Source organism: Rissa tridactyla, chromosome 7 (assembly GCF_028500815.1).
Source record: "Rissa tridactyla isolate bRisTri1 chromosome 7, bRisTri1.patW.cur.20221130, whole genome shotgun sequence".
Taxonomy (NCBI): Eukaryota; Metazoa; Chordata; class Aves; order Charadriiformes; family Laridae; genus Rissa; species Rissa tridactyla.
In genome coordinates, this window is record NC_071472.1 from 34,627,089 (window position 1) to 34,653,383 (window position 26,295).

At 37.9% G+C, this 26,295-nt stretch overlaps 3 protein-coding genes across 6 annotated transcripts in view; 1 reads left to right on the forward strand and 2 right to left on the reverse strand.

The window, feature by feature from the left end:
* Nucleotides 1-15,499, forward strand: part of DNAH7 (dynein axonemal heavy chain 7) — a 115,445-nt gene extending 99,946 nt beyond the window's left edge. Inside the window, exons 54-64 of the mRNA XM_054208225.1 lie at nt 4,674-4,850; nt 5,880-6,041; nt 6,793-6,993; nt 7,754-7,915; nt 9,331-9,516; nt 10,250-10,387; nt 11,139-11,369; nt 12,412-12,564; nt 13,270-13,447; nt 14,833-14,936; nt 15,293-15,499. Coding sequence (XP_054064200.1) covers nt 4,674-4,850; nt 5,880-6,041; nt 6,793-6,993; nt 7,754-7,915; nt 9,331-9,516; nt 10,250-10,387; nt 11,139-11,369; nt 12,412-12,564; nt 13,270-13,447; nt 14,833-14,936; nt 15,293-15,499 — 1,899 coding nt within the window. The remainder of the gene's footprint in view (nt 1-4,673; nt 4,851-5,879; nt 6,042-6,792; nt 6,994-7,753; nt 7,916-9,330; nt 9,517-10,249; nt 10,388-11,138; nt 11,370-12,411; nt 12,565-13,269; nt 13,448-14,832; nt 14,937-15,292) is intronic.
* Nucleotides 145-3,625, reverse strand: LOC128912697 (baculoviral IAP repeat-containing protein 5.1-like). Its single transcript, XM_054209075.1, has 4 exons — nt 3,488-3,625; nt 2,327-2,436; nt 1,744-1,858; nt 145-333 (listed from the first exon to the last, which is right to left on the reverse strand). Exons 1-4 carry the CDS (start codon nt 3,623-3,625, stop codon nt 145-147), a joined length of 552 nt encoding a protein of 183 aa, XP_054065050.1.
* The window catches only part of SLC39A10 (solute carrier family 39 member 10), a 69,961-nt gene continuing 59,107 nt past the window's right edge, over nt 15,442-26,295 (reverse strand). For 3 of the 4 annotated variants that reach the window (XM_054209074.1, XM_054209071.1, XM_054209073.1), the window contains exons 9-10: nt 24,212-24,402; nt 15,442-18,987 (exon numbers count right to left, since the gene is read on the reverse strand). In XM_054209074.1, the coding sequence (XP_054065049.1) occupies nt 18,829-18,987; nt 24,212-24,402 (350 nt within the window). In that variant the 3' untranslated portion in view covers nt 15,442-18,828. The remainder of the gene's footprint in view (nt 18,988-24,211; nt 24,403-26,295) is intronic. The other variant, XM_054209072.1, reaches the window with a different exon arrangement.

Here is a 26,295-nt window from a genome sequence, read left to right on the forward strand (position 1 = left end):
TATAAACAGTTATGACTTCCAGAAAGCCTATGAAAGGAATTCTCTACACTTCCTCACGTAACTGATTAGCTTTATATTAGTACTCAGATAAAATGCTTGTACCGTATGTAGAAGAAAGACTTTTAGAGAGTCAGACTTTACACTTCATTTCTCCTGGAGTTTTTTTGACTGGCAGTATGAGCTTTCAGAACATTGGTCAGATGGATCAGCATGGAGAGGCACTGGCGGCGGCGGTGTATACTGATGCTTGGAGACAAAGTTTTCCACAAGACGCTGCCTAGTTGCGGTGACTTCTTCTTCAAAAGCACGTATTATGCTTCGGCCAGTTTTATACTTAAAGCAAAGCAAGAGTGAGACTTTCAATTGAGCAATTTAACTGTCTAGTTCAACTACATTCAAATTTAGATCCTCAAAATCCCACTCATCTTTCACTGATTGTAGCTTAGAAGTCTACTTTTGGCTATGGCAATGGTGCAGAGCAGTTTGTCAGATATTTCATATAAATACTCCCACTTAATTCAGAAACTCCTCCACCAGCCTTGCCAGTAGGACTCCATTCAGTTACCACTTTTGATTATGTCTAGTATACTTTTGCTTTTTAAGTAAATCGTGAACCTACTGTTCAGATGTATTTTGAATCACATCAGGGAGGGAGACTTCAGTTTGATTTTCTTATGTGTGAAGAGGTATGATCTCACTTCTTAGGATGCATTAGGATATTGGTGCTTCAAGGTGGCAGCATGCTCTGAATCAGCCCTAGTGCATAGCCCTCCAAGCTATTGGTGGGCAAAGTGTCCCCACTTGAAGCTACTGCTTCAAGTTTTCTATATGCAGTACTTAGAAATAAAGTAACATTACGGCCAAGACCCAGTTTGTACCTTGAAACACTGCTCTAAATAATTCACTGTTCAGGTTAGATAACAACATCATCTTCTCGCTCTTAGTCCACCTTTTAAAATATCAGACTGCTCCCACTGCAGCACGTGAGCTTGTTTTTATGTATTTGAATCTGTTGTATAGGGAACTTAAATACTTAACCTTGACAGTCTCCAGGTATATTTTCAATACAGAACATTATCAGCAAGGCAGAGATCTTATCTGTGCAAACCCACCAGGAACTAAGATGCAGAACCTTTACTATGCCTCAAAAAACTAGGTTCACTTGGTTCTTACCAACCTATAGGATTAGTGTCATATATAAAAGATCAGCTAATTGAAGCAGTTCAGTTTTGTGTGCTTTTGTATGTCAACACTATGGCATGCATGAAGTCCCAGAAGTGGGGAGGAGTAAAACTGGATAACTGTAAAATATTTAAAATGGGCTTTAAAGTTTGAAAGCCTATTTAGACTGTAGAAATGGACATGTGAAGCAACGGTCCGGTCAAATTATCTTTTCATATGTGTTGTTCATCGCTCCTGAGAAAGACAGAGCTGCTCATTGTAGAGCTTCCAGGACGGATTGATTATTGCACCCAAGATATTTTTTCTGCTGTAATGAGTTGTTGGAAAAACATTGCTACAGAAACAGGTTTTCTTTCAAAAAGCTAGACAATAGACAACACTGAGAGGTGTTTAGGTGCAGATTTCTTGGCCAATAACGCACATAAATCATTACTTCAGAATAAGTAATTTTCTAGCCTTACACAATCACTCCTTGCTGATGCTTGGAAATCTTAGAGATGGAAATTCTTGTTTATATTCTAGCTTTGAATCTTGTATTAAGATTAATTGGTTAACACTTACAACTAAGGTTCTCAGCCGTGTCATCTCCAGCATGTAGTACTCCTCCATTGTCAGGTCATCAAAGTGCTTAGTAAGGGATAAAAAGCCACAACTGTGACGTTTGGTGTGTTCCTCCCTGCGATGTAAACACAGAGTAAGAACCCATATTAAGCCCATGAAAGTTACATTTCAAGAGATGAAGAAATCTGAATAGACAGGTCTCTTCAGTACTTCTACTGATAGACAGTAGAAAAAGTATCATACAGAAAATGTGATACATATAAAATAGATTTTAGTGGATCTCAGATAACAGCTAGATGTGAGCCAAGAAGACACAAGGGAAGATATAGACTGAGTTTACAATGTCTTCTACTTTGTTGAATGAAAAGCATTTTCTTTGGAGGCAAAATGAGAGCATGACGAAGAATTGCATGGGATATAATTAACAAATTATGAACTATTTCAAGGTTACTAAGTAAGACAAGGTTTTGGTACGCTTCAGTTTTGTGTACTGTTACAGAAAATTTGGCAATTTTGTAACGAGTAAGGGGGTGTTGCCAAAGAAGTTTGGAGGAATACTTCCAGAACATTGTTACATGCTTACCATGGGTCATCATTTGGTTCCCAGCCTTCCAGTTCGATCAAGCAAAAGAAACATTTTGCCACATCTGGTTCATTTTCACTGGGACAGTGGACAAAGCCCGCCTTTGCCATCTGCAGGTGACAGTTGAGAAGATTAGAGCATCATCCAACACAATGCTCATATTCACATCAGCAAGCTGTTTCTGAGAGCTTGCAAATAACGCCTTTCCCCACAACGTCTATCAGCACAGATCACGCTGAAAAATAAATTTTAAGTGTGAGGACTGCAAGCAGGTCAACAATCAACTAGTAAAGGAACAAGGAATAGGCTACAAGTAGTGAATGGATTTCTGCATGGCTGTGGTAACTGCAGGCTACTGGAGTAGCTTTGTTGTACGAGATAACATCTAGTAGATGGCACACAACACAGGCGTTTCAGTAGAAGTGCGTGAGATCTGCCATAGCCAGGACTTCAAAGAATATTTTCAGAGAAAAAAGCATAGTATAAGACCATGGACATAGAAAGCCTTTAACTTAATAACGTAAGATATGTAACTAAAATACTATGTCTTTAACTTCTATGATTTCCTGTCACTTTAGAATCACATCTGTCTGAAACACTAACAATTAAGTAAGTTTGTTTCAGTTACAGACTTCACACCTTCTCATATAACTCTTGCAGTATGTATCATCTGAGATCCAGCCTGGAAGTTTCATTTGTGTGCCAAAGTAGAAGTCAGGTGGATTTTTTTAATATTCAAGTCAAAGCCTGCAGGGACACGAACATTAAGTTTTCTAAATTTCATCCTTGCTGCAAGATGTGTGCTCATTTCTTTAAATATAGGCTTCTTTTTCATGAATGAAAATTTGCAATTAGAAAGACTTCATAATATGAGAAATTAACTTTTAAATGACAAGAACAAAAAAAAAAATTGAAAACAAGAGAAGTAGCTATTTCAACTCTGTAGCTAGACTTAGTCAACTGAACATGTAGAAGCCAATCATCCTACTGCAGGATTTATGAGCAGGGAACAGAGGAAAGTTGGAGTATTCAGCTTTCTCTTCAGGCTTCGTGGAAGCTCACAGCTCTCTTGAGCATGAATATATTTAACAATGACTTCACATTCAAGCGCAATATATAAAAAAATAAGGCATAGTCAAAAATACCCACTTTTAGACTTACATTCTCTGGAGTGCACTTGCAGTTCTCTACAAAAGGCCACTTTGCGAAGGTTTTTAAACGATTCTCATATTCATACATATCCTTAAAATCACTCAAGAGCTTGGAAGGTAAACCAGACTCTTTCAAGAGCATCTCCATCTATAAAGCCTGCAATTTGGATAGCCCAGAGCCTCCCTCCTGCTCTCACATTTAAGGCGTTATACTAATTGGTGACGCATTGCACCTGTAAAGCAGGATAAGTTTTAAACTAAGTAAAAACCCAGGTGAGTATGAGCAGGACAATCAGGAGAAAGGAAGCTACTGGAAGTCAGGAACTCGGTCACACTATATATTTATTAACTGAAAGTACCTATGCTAATGCAGTATGAAAATTACAAATTTTATAATTGAAATGTCAAAAATGCAAGTTAAAAACTTTATGAATGCAGCAGTTTTACGTATAAAATTTAAAAAAATATTATACTGATTGTGACCGAAGTGGTTGAATTAACATTGCTATTTGAAACCTTTATCATTTCTTGAATTTCGTGTGCAGAGATTAAATGTTAGTATCACATTTGCAAGTACTGTTGCATTTCTTTAATGAGGAGGTGGTTATTGTAAAATATTCTAGAGTGTGTTCAGAGATAGAATGAATTGTGATGTTTAAAAGAATTACATCTGTAAGGATCAAAGCATTAAGCTGTCATTTTGTAAATTTCTCTCATTTTGGTACAGAGCCCAGTTAACTTCAGTGGGAAGTTTAAACACCAGTGTGTACAAGACTGCTGTACACAGCAGTTTTCTAAGCCAAGATCTTAACACCTTTGAAAGGTGTTGCATTATGAGACTTGAAAATTGAAATTCTCTCCATAATACAGATGGAGTAAGTGCAGAAAAAAATCCGGCGTCCCATACCAGCTGCTTAGTCCGTCCAGATGTGGTGACAGAAATGAGATTAAGGATCGTTTGCGTAGGACTTCCACTTTCAACCCTCTTAGAGCATCTTCGAGCTTAAAGCCTACTTTTTGCCTGGATTTACACATGCTAAAGCACTGATTCCTCTGGAAATGTACTTGTATCTAATTTTATATGCAGGGGTACTGTCCTTGAAATTTATATTAAAATGTTTAGAGTAATATATGCTAATGCTTACACAAAAATCAGACACTTTAATTCTATTTTTTCTTTTTTTTTTTTTTTTCAGATAATACCAATGGTGCAGGATTTTATCATTCATAACCTGGGACGTCCATTTATTGAGCCACCTCCATTTGATTTGTCCAAAGCATTTTCTGATAGTCAGTCTTGTACACCACTGATATTTATACTTTCTCCTGGTGCCGACCCCATGGCAGCCCTTGTTAAGTTTGCTGATGACCAGGTATTTTCATATCTCCAGGCTTTTTAAATATAGTTGATGCGTGCGTGTGTGTGCACGAGTGTGCGTGCACACGTATGTTTGTATGAAGCAATGAACTTTATTTAAGTAGAAGTTCAAATGCCAAAGTAAGGTCAAAACCCTGTTTTTAACTGCTCAAAAACATGTTAAAATTGATCTCGTGGTTCTCTTTAACACAAAGCACTAATTAATGCAAGTGGATTGTCTTTAGGAATGAATAATTTGTCTATTGTTTATAAGAAATTGTATGTTAAATATTTTTGGCATATTTTATAATGTGATGTCATGATCTATTTAATTAATTACTTTGTGTAATCTCAAATGGAAAAATGGAACAAAGCCATAGTGATTTAAATGCTAATTGTAATAAATCTTACCTGAAAAATGGTATTTTTTTCTAATAAGCATATTATATTAATTAATTAAAAACCACTGTATTAATATAGGACCTTATGATCTTGGGTGGCATTTACACCTCAGAATTAAAATATGAATTTTTGTTGGCTTTGACCAGTACTATGGCATTTAAAACAAAAAAGTCCCAACAGCCTAAATCAGTTCTGATGTAGAAGGGTATTGTTATAATACTAGAAAGTTGCTGTTTTCTGTTAAGATGTTTTTATTTCATTTCCTGACTATTATTATGTCAGAATTCTGTGCTGCTGAGAATGACAGACATACTTCAAGTCCCCAACCACTAAGCTGTAAACGTAGCTTGCATTTTATAGTAGGTTGTCTACATCCTTAAAGAGCATGCTGTTTTCAGGAGTATTTTGAAACTGGCAGAATTTTACAGTCCTGGATTGAATGGTTAAGTAGTTGAAGCTTTTCAGTGGAAAACAGATGAAAGGTTTTTGTCAACTGGAATGGTGTGAAAAAAGATTTAAACTGTACTTTAAGATATACTGTACATTAAATATTTCAAAAATACGTATAGATGTGAGCTCATAACAGAAGGTTTATGTATTTATGCAATATTATTCTTACTTATAATATGCTTTCTCTATGTAGGGATATGGTGATACAAAGCTTAGTTCACTGTCACTTGGTCAAGGCCAAGGCCCAATAGCTGTGAAAATGCTAGAGAAGGCAGTAAAGGAAGGAACATGGGTAGTTCTGCAAAACTGCCATCTAGCAAGTTCATGGATGCCAATACTGGAAAGAATCTGTGAGGTAAAAATAAATATTATCTTCTTATAAATACTTTTGAAGGCATGTCTGATCCATACAGGCGACTGAAAAGCCAGCTTAGTGTACCTCATGGTGATGCCCATTATGTAAGGGTAGTCATCGCATATTGATTCCGTCTCTTTCCTTCTGCCTGCTGGAGTAGAAAGTGCTCACAAACAAACACTGTGGGGCTCACCCATTCCTTTAGTGGTAAATCCCAGCCACTACAACGCTCTCTTCAGGCCCGTTAAGTTCCATCATATGTTTATTGCTACAGAAAAACAGTATGCTAAGGAATTTTACTCTGGAACAGCTATAAGTTTCCAAAGAGATACGAGTGTACACTTCTTTCTACACCCCACCCCACCTGCCCTTAATAAACTTAAACATTTCTGATGTATTCATATGATTACTGTAGCCCTTCCTAGAACAGCTGTATGACAGTAAATGGGAAAAGTATACATTCTGTTGCTCTTGTGATACAGAGCCTCCGCTTGGTTTTGTTCATATATTCCACAAACATGCACAGAGAGAGCAAATTTTAGTTCAAATTACTGAAGTCTTGAATAAAAATACACCAGCGGTAGAAGGAAAGTTGTCATTCGTAACTGTGACTTTCACTATAATCACATGTAAGCATCTAAGAAATTAAACTTTTCCCACTTTAAAAAAATTTGCTTTAATAATAACACTTGAGGTATATATTAATCTATTGTGTCTTCCAATTGCCTGGGTTTATGTGTGTTTATTGTAGGAGCTAAACCCTGATACAACACATCCAGATTTCCGAATTTGGCTCACCAGTTACCCATCTGCCACTTTCCCAGTGTCTGTACTTCAGAATGGAGTGAAGATGACTAACGAGGCACCAAAAGGCTTACGGGCCAATATAATACGTTCGTACCTGATGGATCCAATATGTGACCCTGACTTTTTCAACAGCTGCAGAAAACCTGTTAGTAATGTTGTATTGTAACTTCGTAAATCAGACCCTGACAACGGTATATGTATGCTCAAGGGGAAAAAAAAACTATCCCAAATTAAATAGCTGTAGTCCACTGCAATGAAACTGGTTTTGCTTACTGGCAATAACGAAGTAAATTTAATTTTTATTTTATTGCTAGTCTCCTACAACTTCAATTGAGATTTTGTGGTATGACAATAATACAACGCTCTAGTTTTGTTTTTTTTTTTAAAAAAGAAAGACTGGGAAAAAAAATCTTAACTTCTCTTTTCAAAATTAGATATCTGTTTGGAAGCATATTTTACATTATTCTTCTATAATTAATGTAGTTCTTCTAAATCACATCATATACTTTGCTAAATGGTCTCAACTGAAAAGCAAAACAAAAGCTCCTACCTGAAGGCTTTCTTTAAAGGCTTGAAATCTATCTTGATCATGGGGGGGGGGGGGGGGGGGGGGAAAGCAGAAATATTGTATGAACAATGTTTTATAATACAACAGTGTAAAAAAGTATTCATTGGTACATTGTCTCGTACACATAGCTGTAGGTGTCATGTATATTGATTACATATACAGGGATATACAGCTTTAAAAAAGAAAGCTACCCCTGACTTATAAACAGTATGTTAATAAGGCAAGACCTGCTGGGTTTTGCGTGACTCAAAGACAGCACTGCTGTGCAGGACATGAGAAAAAAAGAAACTGTTTAACTCATCCACGAATTATTAATGGTGTTGCATTTGGTTTTAAGGCTGAGTTCAAGACATTGCTGTATGGCCTCTGCTTCTTCCACGCACTGGTGCAAGAAAGACGAAATTTTGGGCCATTGGGCTGGAACATTCCATACGAGTTCAATGAGACTGACCTGCGCATCAGTGTGCAGCAGCTGCACATCTTCCTCGACCAGTATGAGGTATGGCAACCTCTCACAGGAGTCACTGGTCCTTGCTTGCAGTTTCTAGGACCGTCAGTGATGTACCAATGCAGGCTGAGTGCTGCCACGGCAGCAGCTTAGTGTGGGCCGTGAATTAGAAACCAAGAGCTACTTGCAATAGTGCTAAACACATTCATTTTAAGTGGTTAGTGTACCATGATCAGTGTATAACTGATGTGGGAAACTTTCAAATTACAACGTAGAAGTTCTGCCATGCAAAATAGAGCAGCATTTGTTCCCTCTATTTGTCTTATTCATTGGAATCTTACCCTATGTCTAGGCAGGAGCTATGGATTCAGCTCCTGGTGATGTTACTGCAAGCTGTAAAATACCGAACACTTAATTGCTGGCTGTGATTCATTCAGTGACAGCGATAATATTAGACCCTGAACTGTTGTAGATTAATAACAACCTTGAGCTATTTGTGTAAACTTGGCAGATGAAGTTTCCTTCCCTGCTTGCAGAGCTAGGCAGTGTTTCATAGAAGCCTCTCTGGAATTTGCTAGCAATACATGACACTTCCTTATGTGTCAGCGTCCTAAGCGACCCACTACAGCCAGAATCTGTTAAAAGTTATGGCTGGGGGCAGGAAGGGGGTGTTCTTTTCAAACGACTGTCAGCCTGGTTTTGATGATCAGTGTGGTTAATAGGTAAATTGTGATTCAGCATGAGAAAGCAAATTCATGAAGGTGTGCGTTTCTTTTCCTGCAGGAGAGTGAAGGGAGGGGTCTGAGGGCGGGTGTCCTCCCCTTATAAGACCAAAGCTTATGAGCAAATGTACTGCCTAGCAGGGAGGGAAGCATTTTAATTTTTTTTTCCCTGAAAGACAATTTGTATGTAGTAAACAGAATTCTTGGTACTTTTTTCAATTGATTTGCTTTATCTCAGTTCTCTCAGCATATCATGCACTCCTGCAATGACTTCCTATAAATAATTTATCTCTTATCGCTCCTGATTTGTTCCTTTCATGTGCCTAAGAGGAGTCCAGCTTCTCCCAACTTCAACTTTAAACATGTTTGATTTTTATTCAGAAATTTATGAGCACAGATGCATACCCTGTGACAGCATACGTTTATTTCAGAAGTACGTATAGCCAAACGAATAGAGATAGTTTTGGAAAAGTTTTTCATACACTTGTACTCAGGGAATTCCACACGCATTAATATGGAAATTTTTTGTGCTATTAGTCTTCAAAAGAAGCGATGCTGGGTGACTTGATGGATGATTATTAAAGTATTTGAAGATCAGGAGATCAGTGGTACAAGCATGAACTAGCAGAAGTAAATAAGAGCTTTTAAACTTTCCAGTGAGAATTCTGTATGACTTCCAAATAAATTACAGTTATACCAGAAGTGCTAAGCTGTAGTTCAGATCATTGTCTTGCTTTTTTTCAGGAGGTGCCATATGATGCTCTTCGCTATATGACTGGAGAATGTAATTATGGTGGCAGAGTCACTGATGACTGGGATCGACGTACACTACGTAGTGTTCTAAACATGTTTTTTTCATCAGAAATCATTACAAATGTAGATTATAAATTTGATCCAAGCGGCCTTTATTTTGCTCCTCCTGAAGGAGATGTAAGTATCCCAGAACAACAAAACTACCAACAGCTAATTTTTTTCAAAAATAGATCTATCTTTACTCACAATGATATGTGCCTCAGTGCTTACTGCTGTCACAGTTCACTTTTGTGGCTTCATCTCATATTCTATTAGAACTTGTTTCAGCAGCTTCTAAGAAATGGAAATGATGCAAAACCCCACCCCAACTACTGCCAACTAAATCGACTTTACTGTGTGAGGCAGCACACTTAGGGGACAATAAGGGAGAAACCCAGCCTGGTGAAGATAAAAGCGTTATAAAATAAACATAAGATAATTAGTTGATCATATCTGCTGGACGTAGAAAGGACGTGGTAATCAGCTTAATTTATCACACAGGAGAATTATGTTCACATCAGCAAAACGCCTTCAGACACTTGGCAAGCAGTGGGCCCAGTAAGGGACCACAGCCCCTTCCACTAGGTGCCTTATTTTGTAAGAGAACTTCCAACGGCTGTCAGAAATTTTGTTGGAAGTTACTTAAGCAAAGCCAATCCTGATTTCAGGGTAAAAGGATGACCGGAAGGAATTCAAGAGGCACAGTCAGCCCCTGTATTTCCTTTTTATATCTTAGTTTACACACTGTATTCATTACACTAGGGAAGTTTGTAGTAGTTTTGAGATGTGGTTTGCAGCATGTCATGGGCCTCTTTGGCTGTTCTGCATCTCCTTTTAAGTCTAAAGTATTTTTTTATCTTCCTTTTTTCAGTACCAAAGCTATATTGAATATACAAAGACACTTCCACTGAATCCTTCCCCAGAGATATTTGGAATGAACGCAAATGCTGATATTACCAAGGATCAGTCAGAAACGCAACTGTTATTTGATAACATTCTTCTCACACAGGTATGTAAAAAGTCACGCACCATCTTACTGTAACTTTCTACTCTATCTCCACATGAGTATGCTTAGATTATTTTTTTTTTGTTTTTACTGTACCTTATTGTGTTTTATCTCCATTCTGGTGAAATTACTGTTCCACTTACGAATTTTTTAAGGCTTTTTTGGTTTTGTATTTTTCCTGACTGTCTTCCTAAGGAAACATATCTTCTGTGATTGTACAGTCAGTTTGCATATCTTCTAATCCCCCAGCTTTTAACAGTTTTCAACTTCTTGGCCAGTTTTACTCCAGTTTGTAAACCAGGTACAATTTAGGGACACTATAGTTCCTGTAAGCTTCATGAGAAAAATTCAGAGCTGAATATAAGGAGCAAGAGGGGCCTGGAGGGACAGGGAGACACAGCTTGGCACCGCTCTCCGCTGTTTGACAGCACTGGCCAGCCAGTGGTGCTGCTGGGCACATTGGAGGCAGGGGGAGAAAGACTGGTTTACAGTGGAAACAAGATTCCAGCGAAAAAGCGAGGACACAAATCTGTAGGAAAGCACATTTTGTTAGGTCTAAGATAATAACTTACCACAATAATATAGGAGATTCTGAAACAAATGAATTTCAGTCACAGGGGAAGAGGGTTGGAACCGTAATGATCTTTTAAATAATGCCTTTATAACAGCTCTGTTTTCCTGCATTTTAACTACTGACTCTCCTAAGTCCTCTTTCTTTTCCTCAAAATAAATCCAAGTTTTTGGCGCTCTCTAGTCTCAGGCATCTGGTGGTGGTGCAAAATCAACCGATGAAGTTCTTCATGAAGTCACAGATGACATCCTGAGCAAACTCCCTCCAAATTTTGACATTGAAGCAGCAATGAGAAGATACCCAACCACTTACACTCAAAGCATGAATACTGTACTTGTCCAAGAGATGGGACGCTTCAACAAGTTATTGCAGACAATACGGGACTCCTGTGTTAACATTCAGAAAGCAATAAAGGTGAGCTGAAGATAACCTTTAAAAGCATATACCTGGAACCTAGACTCAAATCTCTGAGCTATTCATGCAAGTACCTTAGAGAACCGACCCTGAAGTCTGATTCAGCTTGGTCAGTCAAACACTTTAAAGAATCCAGATTCCACACTGATTTATATTGTTCTGTATCTTAAAACTGACAGGAGTACATTGGAATATAAAAGTATTATTGGGCCTACTGTAGAGAAACCAAAACAGAAAGTTTTTAACTGCAGATTTGCTAGCAAATAAGACAAGCAGTAACTAGGTTCACATCTGTTTTTCTGTCTCACTGTCATGAAAGACTGAAGCACCTCACACAATTTCTTACAGATGAAAGCAGATCTCCTCAACACCTCAAATAAACAGCAAAATTACTCACAGTGAGGATTACAGTTAAGATATCACAGTCTAAAATCAATGTTTGCTCTCAGTAGGAATCAAAAGCTACAGCTGTGCAAAATGCAGAAAAAGGCAGGAAAAAGTCAGTTTGGGTAATTTTTATTTATCCTATAATAGCTTAAGGCCGAGGAGGCATTTAAAAGCACAAAACAACCAACCAAAACAAACACCACCCCTCTCCTTGTTAAAGCCAAACTACAAGCTGAAAAGTGCCACTTTAGAATAAGGCACTTGCAGCAATGAATGTTGCAGTTTTGAGAAAACTTTAAATAATAATGAAAAAGAGCATTTACAGTTAGTAAAACTCAGAAGTGCTCTGTGAAGACCATGTTTCTGGGGAAAGACTGCAAGGGAGAATTTTCCAGTATGGGCAGCTTTCTCCAAGAAAGGGTATGGACCTTTCCCTGGCCAATCTAGTGACTAACTACCAGATCAGACAGAAGACTCCAGCAACTTTTTATGAAATCCATTATGTCCACTGTTCTTGTTTTCAGTGTTGCTCCTGTCTGACTTAGCTAGAAGGTCATAACATCTGTTGGACAAAGAGCTATGTTGATTTTTAATTGTTAAAGCAAGGCTGTTCCGCAAAGTATTTTGACATCTTCCTTTCCAAAATTTCTTTTAGGGGCTAGTGGTGATGTCTGCTGAACTGGAAGAAGTGGTAAACAGCATTCTGAAAGGGAAAATTCCAGGACTATGGATGAGTAAGTCTTACCCAAGCCTCAAGCCTCTGGGCAGCTATGTGACTGACTTCCTTAACAGACTGAAGTTCTTACAGGTGAGCACACTCCATTTACACAGTTTTGTTCAATGCTGCTTATTATTTTTGTCTATTGATCTCCACAAGTGAACAACACACGTGCACAAATTACTTCCACTGAATAACTGACAGGTAAAGTTCAATTCATTTGGGCATCTGTTTCATACAGCTGTTTGCTCATCACAGCATCTAATGAAGCACTGCATTTTGCCACATACCCTGCACCCCATAAAGAGCGTTGTAGTACATCAGTAATACTGGGTGACAGAGATTGCCTTCTCAAGTGAATTTATAAGGCCCCTTATACTGCATATAGATCTGGTAGTAGTAATGAAGTTTAAAATAGGACTTGGGAAAATACTGTTGAGTTTTTTAAGTGAGAAAAGTTAATTAATAAAACATTTTAACACAAAATCTTATGCTGAAGTCAAATACCAAGCTTTCAGTAGGCTACTGGAGAAGAAAGCTGGTTGAGTCAGGGAGAAACAGTGGGGTTCCTTCACCTATAAGATCGCAGATTCCAAAAACTGACTTTAAATGAGTAATATCCAGAGTCTCAGCAGCATTCCGTAGCTTAGTAATCTCAATCAACTGAAGAAAACCAATCTCATAGCAGGTTGCCTACTCCATACCTATTGTAAGAATCCTAAATAATAAAAAAAAAAATAAAAGGCAGGGTTTGTTTTTTTTTCTTTTCTCCTTCTCTCACTTTTGCTGCTGCAGCTGTGGTATGAAAACGGACCTCCACCAGTGTTCTGGATTTCAGGATTCTTCTTCACTCAAGCATTCTTAACAGGTGCCCAGCAGAACTATGCCAGAAAATACACCATTCCAATAGACCTACTAGATTTTGACTATGAAGTGCTGGAAGATAAGGAATATGAAATTGCTCCTGAAGATGGTAAGTAAACGCATGACACAATTATCTGCCTTTGCTGATGTATTCAGACGTTAACATTAATTTGCAGACTCAGAGTTATGCAATTAAGTTAATGGATTCAGCTGGAAAACATACACAACTGCCTGGCTCCCCATGAGATGCACAAGAAGTGAAGAGGCAAAATACTATTTAAGTCCTTAAGAACTGCTGAGATTAGTTCACCTCCTGGGCTAGCAGGCAGATATAAATCAACAGAGGATGCTCCTTACCCCAAACTTCCCAAAACGGATCAAACTTTCAAGTGATATCTAACTTGCCTTCCCCCCGCCCCCTTTATTTCACTCCATTAGCATGTATGTCTGAAGACGTCTATTTTCCTAAGCCAAGGAAAACCAAACATTTAGTTGAGAAGTTGGGTATGCTACTGTAACTACCCTAGAAAAATATCTTACGGATACGTTCACAATGTGCAACAGGGGCTTGCTCTAAGGGGGGAAAAGCCCTATTTTTTATTAAACCACTTTATTATATACTACTTACCTTAGGTTCCAGCTGCAGACACTTTTGCTAGCTTGCCCTTCCTCAGAAAAAAGGACAGGTTAAATGGAACTGTTCTTAATACTCTTTTTAACAGCTTTCTGAGGATCAGCTTGACTGGAAGTTGTGTAGAAAGAAGAGCTTGGCAGGTTGCCTGGCAGAGCCACACCTAATCCATTTCAGGTCATTTTCTCTTGGGGCAGGTTTACAGAGCAAGAAGGTGCAAGTTTGATGAAAACAGATGTTGCTGTAATTTATTGTTTCCTTCTGGAGAGCTCATGGAATGACAGCTGTTATTCTGTCATGACATCATGACATGCCAAAATAAAGTTACTTATGTTTTTTAAACATTTAAAGATACTTTTTTTTTTCACTCTACTACTCTAATGAGCCGCTTTAGAAAGGTATAAGCAAGTGGTAATTTGAAACATAAGCAATGAAATAATGCGAAGACTAACTAGTTAAAGACTGTTTATATGCTCACATCTCCAAGTTTGGAAACATTAAAGCTGACAATATGCAGTACATACAGAAAACTTTATAATAATGACAACTGTAAAAATAGTGGCCTGTACTTTGGAATGACTTTTAACTTCCACCGCTGGCTACACCATGATATCGCTAGACATCATGATAGCGCTAGACACATAACTTTATAAATCTTTATAGAATTGTAATCATAATAAATTGTAAAGCAGTATAAGATTGTGCTGTACTCAACGTTATTTGATCATCACTTGGAGCACACAATATTGACAAAAAGTCCCACACGATCAACTGACAGCAGAGTGCGCTGCACTAGCTGCTGCTCGCAGCTAGAAGACATTTTCAGGTTTTGCCTAACATGGTATCTTTTCCAACTGATTCAGGGGTCTACATTCAGGGATTGTTCTTGGATGGAGCACGCTGGAACAGGCAAACTAAGAAGCTAGGAGAATCTCATCCAAAAATCCTCTATGATACAGTACCTGTGGTCAGTATATGCATTTTATAGTAGTATATCCCAACAACTACTGTAGTCTTGAAGGAAGTAACAGGGTAATTCTAAAAAAAAAAAAAAAATTGAAACGTTTTGTTTTGAATTAGAAATTAAGTGTTTGAGAGGAGCTGAGAATCTTCCGCTAATAACGACAGTGACAGGAATTTTGGTGTTGCATATTTTGGGAGAGGAAGCAATCTGCTAAGAAAGAGGAAACAATAAACAGCTTTTCAGGGCTACCTGTTAAAAAGCAAACAAACCAAGACTGTTTGGCCAAGCCAAGACTGTTCCCCTACTTTTTTTTTTCTTTCCAACTGAGATGAAAAGGATTATTTTATTCTTTACTGCAGATATGGCTAAAGCCGTGTAAGAGAGCAGACATTCCGCAGCGACCAAGTTACCTGGCCCCAGTGTATAAGACCAGCGAGAGAAGAGGAACCCTGTCGACTACAGGCCATTCCACCAACTTCGTCATCGCAATGACTCTCCCTTCAGACAAACCGCAAGAGCACTGGATCAGACGGGGTGTTGCCCTATTATGTCAGCTTAGCTCATAAAACTATTACAATTTATGGAGGTAGGTGCATTTTCCAGATCACTTATAAGGGATGCATGTCAGTCCTGAAATGCCACGTAAAAAGAGGAATCAAAATGAGTGTGTTTACAATGTTGCATTTGTGCCTTTCATGAGATTTGAAACAAAATACTGAAATATAAAGGTGCACAATAAAACCTTATAAAAACCAACAAAAATAATTTGCTCCTTGAATAATTTTATTTTCTGAAGGCTCCTTATTTATAAGGAACATACATAAAATGAACACAACACTGTTGACAATGAACAAAACAGCATTTGATCATTTCCAGCTTTATAAAATTTTAAAAAATGATTTAGTTATAACAAAAAGCCTGATAGCTCAGCAAGTTATCTTATAGGACCATAACCACATTTTAAACCATAGACTCAATTGTTAATGGGAGGGGAAAGAAAAATAAAATTAAAATTATTAAAAAAAATAAATCACACTGCATCTAGCAACTACAATATTTTCTAAGCATAATCACAGCGGATTGAGTGCAATGTGATCTACATCAAAATTCATATGGGATGTCACACAGTGACAGCATTGTAATATACAAGTAACATTTATGCCCTCCAACAAATACAAGTTAAATGAGACTCTGGATTCAAGCAGAATGGAATGTTGAAGCCAAGTAGAAATGTAGTGGAATTCAGATTGTCTGTAACATGACTCAAAAATGTATATTAGAATCATCTGGAATTCAATACTGGTAGAAACACATAGAAGAAGTCACAGCTGTTACACTGCTCTTCATAACTTGTAATAAATACTAGAAAATAAAAGGAAACAACCCATATTTAATGAAAAATACAGTACCTACCTTCAAGGACCATGTTTTTCCCTTGTCTGAAGATGGTCTTGGAAGGAAGTTAACTATTTACTATAGAGGCAGTGTGTTAAGCTATAACCATATTCCAACTAATACAAAAGTAAATATACTACCCGAAATATAGAAATCTTCATTTGAAAAGAATTAAAAGAAATAAACTTTAAAAAAACGATTTGACAAAATATCAGTTCAACCACATAATGACCCCCTTATACTTGACAGAATTAACAGAAAAGGAAAATTAAGGGTCAGTTTAATATACGTAAGAAACATAGGTTGTTTAAACTTAGATGCTCAGAAGGTATCCAGTGAGTTAAGTCTCTCTGAAAATGGTACTCAGTGACCTAATATGGGCACTATGAAAAATGTCACCCCGGATCTTTACACTGCAGAAATTCAGTAATCTGAAGCTAACAGCAGTGTGTTTGCTAATTATGGTCCAACAGTAAATGTGTTTAAACGAAAAAAAGAAAACCTGAGTTCAGAGCATGAAATGGCTGCATGCTCCAACTCTGGGCTTTTGGCTTCTTCACTGAAGAAACTGCGCCCTTCTTTGACATGGACCCTTAATACTGTTTCTTGATACTACATTAGGAAGAAATACTGGCAAGAACCAACCGATATCTTTAAAATACATGAGCTGCTCTCAGTAAAAACTAAATTGAGCAATAAAGCTTCAAAAAGTAAAGGGCCACAGGGAACACACATTATCTTGAAATGGAATGAAGATACCAACTGGTCACTAAAGGCGTTAGGATCAGTGTTTAGCAGCTACACTGGCACCAAGCGGATCGAAACAAAACTTACAGCACATAGTCAAGATACAGCTTTTACCTGGCATACACATAAAAGAAGACGAACTGTATGTTTTAAAAAAGGCTACTACCATGCTTTGGACTGGTACTACAGAATCAGCTTGCACTCTTCACAAACTCACAATTTTTTTAAGGAGATGGGTACAAAAAGATCTAACTCATGTCTGGCAATATAAACACATCAGCACAATCCAATCTAGGACAGCTGATCCCAGCAAGTTAAGGCCCAAATTTTCAGTCTATCCTTCCAAATTACACATATTACAGATCTACCACATCTGCTTTTTAATAATCTAATTTAAATACCAAAATTGTAAAAAAATATCATAGAAATGAACTCCTTTATGCTGGAAGTAGAAATCTTCTTATATACTCTCTACTGCCAGAAATGGCTGGTGCTACGATGTCTGATATCGAAGCATTGTAGAAACAGGTTTTGAGCTGATATTACAACATTGTAAATAATCTACCAGTACTACATACACAGAGCAGAATTTAACCTTTGTGCCCAGGTTCTGTAACCAGCATCTTGCACTTTGGATTGTTTTAACATGAAGAGGAGAAAAGACTCCAAAATAATTGTTAAAAAAATGGAGAAATTCCCATATGGATTCTCTGTTAAAAGAGTTTGCACAAATTCACAGCCACAATTCTTCAGTAGTTTATGCTGCAAGTGACACACAATGCATGTTTAGCATCTGTAAAAAGGAACCAGAAATAGCTCAATAACTCCAACATCAGGGATTTCCCCAAACTAACACTAATTTTACTGCATTTTGCATTTTCCTACTAATATCAAGGAACAAACATCAAATAAATCTTGGTCAGGAAAACATCGTCAAACTGATCCTTGACAGAACATAGCACTTTGCAGCATATATTGCAACAGCCTGCCTTCTTACACGTGAAGTTATGATGATGGAGTGCAGCTTAACGCATGCTCTAAGAATTTAAACAGCGTTTAGGTTTTGGGTTTGTTTTTTTAAAATTTTAACCAGCACAGTGGCTTCCAGTCATGTGCTGTTGTAACATTTAATACTTCAAGTCACCACTGTGCAGAAGAATCAGCACAGAATTAATATATATATATATACACACACATATGCACATATATATATATGCATGCATATATATATATACACACACATACACACACACATGTATCTCTACATATATCTCTGTACATATATATGTACATATGATAGAGATATATATGTGCGCTACTTAAGACTTACGTGGCACTAAAAGCTTACTCAGGTTCCTTGCAGAGGTATGAATTTCAGCTGTATCATTTTCTGGGTTCTGTTCAAATGTACTAATGAAATGGTATTTTCCCAAATAAGCAGATCATTCACTATACTTTTTCTTTCTTAAGCAAGCAGTGCGTCCCATAGAGTACATAGAACTTGGCACTTTTTTCTCATATTTAGTATTTTCTAATTGTTGATCACTTGAGTTTAGAAGATGCATTGGGTAATCTCATCTGATTGGAATTAGAAAAAAAGGAGAAGTCAATCTACACAGAAATTAATATCCTGTACTTGTGTAAGTAGTGCAAGCCACTGCTTCTCCTCTGAGCAATGTGCATACAGTGAAACAGTGCAGACTCAAAGCCATACAGTAACATTGTTGTAACCACAGTGATTACCAGAATTAGGTCAAAACTGGATGTCAAGCACGATTTTATCTTCATAGAGGGCAATGACCAGCATGATGGCAAACCCAAGAAGCAGGCCTAGATTCTGAAGAATGAACTGCCCCACAGGACAGTAACCGTGCTCTTCATTATCTCCGTCTCCATGAAGCATTTCTGGAAGCTAAAAGGAAAAATAAGTTTCAAAGTTATTTCATGTCTATTCCATTTACACACAGACAACTTTACAGGATTACACTGTCAAGAATAAACACTTCAGGATTAAGTTATAAAACTCTACCTAACTACTACATTTGATAAAAACATCATTACATCACGTATTTACAAAACAAACTAAAAATGCCTTTCCTTTCCTTTGGAATTTTTTTTTAAGCTTTTGCTGGATCACACATCTACTTGAACTTTAAGTTCCTCAAGATAAGGACCAGCCCAGCATTCTTACGAGTTCTGCTCTTTCAAGTTCTTTTGCTCAATTAAAATCAAGTGATGCTCAAATAAACATAATAAAAAGCTTTGTCTATTGCCACAGTAATTACATTGCTATAAATATACTCCATATAATGACTTTGCTGATTAACTTAGACATTCATTTGTCATGTTATATGCTTACCCATATTTACATACATTTCCCTTTTAAATATGGGAATAATACCTACAAGTAATTAAAGAGAAATTCCATGTGAAGCTATACAAAATTCTGAAAGCTCTGGATATTACTTATATTCCTCACCTATGAAGAAAAGTCAAATAGTACTGACAAAAATCAACAAATAATAGTGGACTTGGAAGATGTAAAAATAAATCTTACGAAGTATCTTACAAAACCACCCATACAGAACAGAAATAACTTAAAATGTTTAACAAAGAAATTAAGTCAAGAAAGCATGAGGTAAACGAAGGAATTCCTTCAAGACACACTTACTACAGAAAAACAGAATACAGAACAAACCAGAAACTTCAGGTAATATGCAGCACAAGTCTCTGTTTATTGCTCTTCATTAGATAGGCTACAATAGTTTTCGTTATTCTGAGTATCTCAATACTGCACAACAGACAACGACAAATCATCAGAGCATCAAATCTGCTTAAAACCCAAATATACTACCCATCTGGTCTTGTACTGCTTTCAAAGAGAGACATAAAGCTGAAAATTAATTTGACCCACTGAGTGTTTAAATATAAAAGACTATACAAAGTACTGTTAAGTCATTAATAATAAATGAAGTAATCACAGACTTTACTGAATATTGCTATATAGCTCTCCTGTTGGCAAGCAGGATTAGTTGCAGAACTATTTTCTTTTTAATAAATCAGAGTTGTAATCACCAAGTAATACAAAACCTAATCAGAGAATTGTGCTAGAATTGCTGCTGCCAATTCTCACCTTCATGTTTTTTGAACGGAAGTTGTGCACATAATTCAAGTTTTGTAATCAACTTCTACAGAGCCATAATATTGCTGTTCCAAATCTAAAGATGCTCTTAAGAGTGATTAACGAATATTCTGGCATCTGTTTCAAAACCTAGGAAGAGCACAGTGCTCTGTCTCCATAACGCCCAAGGTTTCTGGTCACGGACATGAAGAGTATGACGAGTGGAAGTGTAAGTCTTAGCTATGGGTAGTGACAGCTGCCATATGTCCCCAAATCTGAATAGCAAGTACAAGACCCCTTTAAGATAGAAGAAAAGGTTATTAAACAGTAACCAGTACTATGGGCACACTCCGCATCACTGTCTTCAAAACACTGATCTATTTTTACTGTCACCATATCTGAGGAGGCGTGCACATGCTCCTCTCTCTTGTACTCAGAGCCTGAGCATACAGGCAGAGCAGGCCAGGGCCGCTTTGCTCTCCCTCAGCTGCAGAATCCCAGCGTAGAAAGGGTCCTGGAAAACCTCTGAGAGAGAAGGAGGAAGGTAGAAGGAGGCTGTACACTGCAAGAACTTGTTACTGGCAAAAACCACCCTCCTTCCATCTTTGAGATGTTAGCACTCTAGGAACCTCTGGCATATTCACATTTACCTGGAGGCAAATCTCCTTGAAGTACCTTATTTGAATAGGTACTGCCCAACTGCTCTACACTGTACTGCTTCAACTGATGTCTCTGCAGTAGCTAAAGGAGGTATAAAGAGAAATTCAGATAAGCAGCTTGTCAGGCACGAAGAAGAAATTTTTCAGAGAAGCCACAGATGTTTTTTTGAGATCTGGTGGAATATGCTCCAGATGAAAATAAAGGCTTCACCTTAGCATTACTATAATGAGCTTTACAGTGCCAGTTATCTACTTTGACAGCATCTCTACAGATTACTGAACTTTTTGCTTTATTGGCTATTTATGTGACCAATTTCAGGGACCATATAAAGAGTTTGGTCCTGTCAATATTAAAAAAAATACCCTCTTGAAGTTGCAAGCTTATAGTTTCAGCCCTAGAGATATAAGGAATGAAAAATATAACAGATAAATTTATTTTCCAGTAAGATTAAATGATTCAAGTTGGACTGGGAAGGAGTACAGGAAAATTCAATGCACCCATTCAAACCAAAACAGCAGTGTCAGGAAGGAGGATATTATGATTATTCTTCTAATAGTTATCACCAAACGAATGTCACGAGATCATGGAAAGCCTCAAGGATTTAGAAAGGCCTGAGTTTATGTTCTACTGGAGAAGAGTATCCTTACCATTAGAAAACACTTAATTAGACAAACTTCAGGACAATTGGATGCAAAAATACCAAAAGGTCCCTTCTCAGTGGGCTGGCGTAAGGAATGGGTAGGAAACTGAACCCGTGTGAACCTCTGTATAGCTGGGGAGGGATCAAAGTCTGTTCTTACTAAGTGTCAGATGACAAGGTCTTTGAGAGGAGGCAGATTATGGAAACATCAAGACAAAAATGGGCTGCAGTTTCAGTGTGTCTTGCAGGACCTTTCCTGCTCTCATTTAGTTAAACCATTGGGCTTTCACTATTTGATTGCTACTATGATGACTGAGGAAGAGGACAAGGAATAAAAGAATGACGATACTGCTTTCCCTTATACCTGATGTCTTCAGTCAAAATAAGTACAGAAATAAGTATCAGCCACAGGACTTATAAGCGAGTGATATTTCAGTAATTACAGGCTACTGTAGAACATCTGAAATTGCACGAAGGATCACTCTGAACTAACTACACAAGACACTATTTAGCAAGCCCTGAAAGGACTTATTTACCTTATAATAGATTAAAGTGACTTCGTCACTAGAGCATATTTACAAATTAAAGTCTCCATAACAAAGTGAAATATCCCATGGTGTGATGGCCAGCGCTTAGCTTCCATGAGTCCTCGTCACAAAGAACCTAACTGCAATCAGCACTGAATGATGGAAGGTCACGGGAGCAGCCTCTGCCCCCATTCATGACTACTAATGGCACTAACACGGGGTGTCTTCAGAACCAAAGCTGAGTTTAAGAAGTTCTCAGACGTGGAGGATGCCACCTAGAGGCAAGCTGGAAGCCCCAATGACACTAAGTTTCTCAAGCACCAATGTGGCAGGACTGCTGAACACTAACTGCAGAACAGCCAAGACAGCTTCTGCTGAAACCAGGAAATTCAGCGGAAAATGAACCCTTGCTTTCATCAGTCTTCACTAATGCCTCCATGATACCACTGAGGCTGAGAAACCAGAGTGAGCAGCCACGGCTAGGAACTGGCAACTATTGGCCACAGCAGCAAAGGGAAGAGGGATCTTCATAATGTCATCTGCTTTAGTTGGCGCTAGGGAAATAATACAACCAGCCCACACCAGAGCAGAAATCTGACAGCCTCACGGACAGTGATCTGATAAAGATGTGAGGCTGTTTGAATGAGAATTGCTGAAACCCAAAGTCTGGGTCTGTGGCTTGAACTAACTACAGATGCCTGCTGCTTTGACAAGTCAGCCAGTGAGAGACACACATCACACGTTTCACTCCTGCACCAGTTAACTTTTGAAGAAGCTGCTAAAAATGTGGTTTGAAAATGGGATAGTCAGCACAAACATATGCAGGAGAAGAGAACTAGCAGTGTAGGCTAACAGAACTACCAGATATGGCAACAAAATCTCTGAAGAAATTGGAAAGCTGAAGAAAATGCATCGTTTAAACTACTTCAGAAAAATAAAATATTCCACTTTACCCACAACTGAAAACTGAAACGGCTGGTCCTCATTCCAGTAAATCCCAATCCTCTATGGAGATGTCACGAGGTTAAACAAAACCTCTACCGGAACATCACTCAAAGCCAGAACTCCAGTTACATTTAAGTATTTTTCTATAAGCAGTATGTAGCCACACCAGGTGATCCAAGTAGCAATCTACTGGTAATAGGTAGATGGCTACTTACTCTGAGGAGAAAATAACAGCTGTGAGGAAGCTTGCCTCTGCTTTAGGTGTCTGTACTAAGAAAGCGTAGTTTGTGAATGAAGCAATGGAAATCCAGGGAGTCACTCCACAAAAAGCTGTCTGAATCCTTATGAATTGAAGCTTTAACTAGGTTGGAGCTTCTAGTCTAATTGGTAAATAACTTAATGCAACACAAGATCTGTCCCTAAAATCGAGGGAAGTGATGCATCTTTTTCTCTGTATATGAAAGCAGAAAGAGCATTACAAAATATGCCAAAAATGAAAACTGATCTCATCATCATTGGGCTTGGTAAAGACAAGAACTGAGAAAATTGGCTTATTTAAATGCAGCTCTGAAGCTGCTTAGGAGAGAAATCGGGACTGAGTATGGACGGATACCAAGCGTGCAAGTGCATTACTGCCTGAAGGATCTGGATCTACGGTGTACGCACAAATATAATGTACCTATATGTTCTTGAAGCAGCAGCATTTTTCCACTAGATAATTTTTTAAACAGCTAATCACCACAAGAGCCGTGTATTACCAACTGCTCATGCTAAGGCTTCAGACCAGAATCCAATCATCTTTCCAGAATGAAATATATAAAGATTAAATTTTAGTGAAGAACAATTCTAAATACTGGATTGAACTCCAGCGTCTAACGCCCCATCCACAAAAACAGAGATTCAACCTATTTTTATTAGTGGGAAGTTATTATTTTTATTCATTTATTAGTGGGAAGTGTGAATGTCTTTCCCAGCCCCCCTGTAGTTGTAGTTTTTGTATTTTAACAGGAGTCACTGGCAGACTTCGGTAGCAGAAACCCAGACAGGCAAGCACCTATAAAACTTCGCCACGTCTCTCAAAGTATCTGCCAACAGTTTAAAAAGTCGTACAACAGAAACAGACATCTACCGTCTACAGATATTTATGTGTTATAACAAAAAAAGTTCTGTCATAGATGCCATTTCATGTCCTAGGTTTTATACATGGAATACAAAAACTACAACAGAATTAAAATAAACTTACCATGTCAACCAATGCCACATAGAGGAACATGCCTGCAGTGATTGCAAAGATCCACAAGGTGATGTTATTAGCGTACTGTCCCACTGCTGTGCCTATCAGCATCCCTACGTAAGCCATCATGGCAGACAGGAGGTTGTACACAATAGCTTGCTTTACTGTCATACCTGCTTTAAGAAGCACGGCAAAGTCACCTAAAATGGAGACAGAAGAAGACAGGGGTTTAGTATCAATGCTTCTCAGGAGAGCAGGTAGATAAATTAGCCCACATTTATTATCTCACCAATCCAAGGCATCACTAAAGTGAAAATGCTGCCACATAGGCTCAGAGGAAGACTGGGCAACAGGATATGACAACTCTTATAAGAACTGTTTTTATGTGCAGCAATCTCTTGATTAAAATATGATTTAAAGGTGCCTATTCATCATGCTGATTGTCAGAAAAGTGATTAATGGTTAAAGGTAAATGGAGAAGTCTAGATCTGGTCCTCCCCCAGAGAATACATCTGTGCATACAGACTTGTCTTTACATCACGGAAGTTCTTCATGGCACATAAAACCAGAGGCTTAGTTTTGATCAACACCTGAGAAAACTCCTCGTGGCTATATACACCTCATTCTGCAAGTTCAAGAGGAGGATAACGAGGCATTAGTCTCCGCAGAAGGTGCCGATGAATTTGAGAAATATAGCATTAGGAAGAGTTACATTCAGAATGACTTTACATCCATGATGAATCCGTTTGCATGTTTAAGATATGCCAGGTTAACATGTTTTATTTTGAATTCAGGACAGCTCTGCTAAAATTGCTGATAGAGGTAGACGTTCTATAAAGATCTAAATTTTCATCTTGTAATCAGCTGTGAGAGTTTTACTCCCTTCAAACAGAACTCTTGTGAATAAGAGGAGTGAAAGATGATATGCAGTCATGACGGTAATTAATATAATATTCTCATGTCAGATGTGCTAGAAATTAATTGCTCAATCTAGAATCAAAACAAAAATATGCACAGTGAACTACTCACTTCTTACCCAAGGTTAATTTAATCATGTTAACCTAGCAAGTTATATGCATACCAATATACATTGCAATCCTTTATATACTGCAGCAGCAATTGTATAGCACCGTTGTCAAACCATGAACATCTGCTCTATTATTTCCCATCTGTGCCCATTACTTACCTTATACTTAGTATCTGCTTATATAAAACGCTTTCATTCCTCACCTTTAAGGGGTTTTGGAGTACTTGTTTTACCTTACTTTTGATCATTCAGAGCTAGCAGATCATCAAGTAAGCAAGCTGTGAGTACATACACAGCTTAATCTAGCACAATTTCACGTTACTAGCGAAAAAGACTGACTCCTCTCTCTAGCTGCTCTTTTCTAAGTCTCAGGGTGCACTAAAATTTCATGTGATGTGCCTTATGGCTCACAGAAAAACAACACATTTCATCATGGTTAGCGAACCCCAAGACGAAATGCTTCAATGAGGCGGGAAGAATCAACAGCACTGGCAACAATGCCTACAGGCTTTACCCTAAATAGTCATCCACACCTGCTGGACTCAGCAACAATTGGTACAAAGCATCTTCTGAAGATCTCCACAAAAAATTTTACTTAGGTAAACTTGTGTTTACTTCTGTAACTTTACTTAACTTTGTGTGAGACAATGCCACACAGAGTACTGTGAAACTTTCTCTATAAAATGCAGAGGTATAACACCAAAATGTATATTGTATGCTCCTGAGAACATTTTAAAAACATGTTCAAAAAGCCTGACAGAACTGCTGTAACTAGATATGAGCCAAAAGAATCCTGTATTAATATTCTCATTATGTCCTCTGAACCAATATTGCTCCACTACTCTCTGAAGTTCTGGTCACTCTAGCAGCATCTGCATTGCATTATGCTTATCAGGACGAGTATCACAACAGCTTTTAGATAAATACTTTGTCAAGCTGAAGTCACTGAACACACTGAGTTCTTATGAGGCGTGCCTGAGGGAGCTGGGGTTGTTCAGCCTGGAGAAAAGGAGGCTGAGGGCAGACCTTATCGCTCTCTACAGCTACCTGAAAGGAGGGTGTAGAG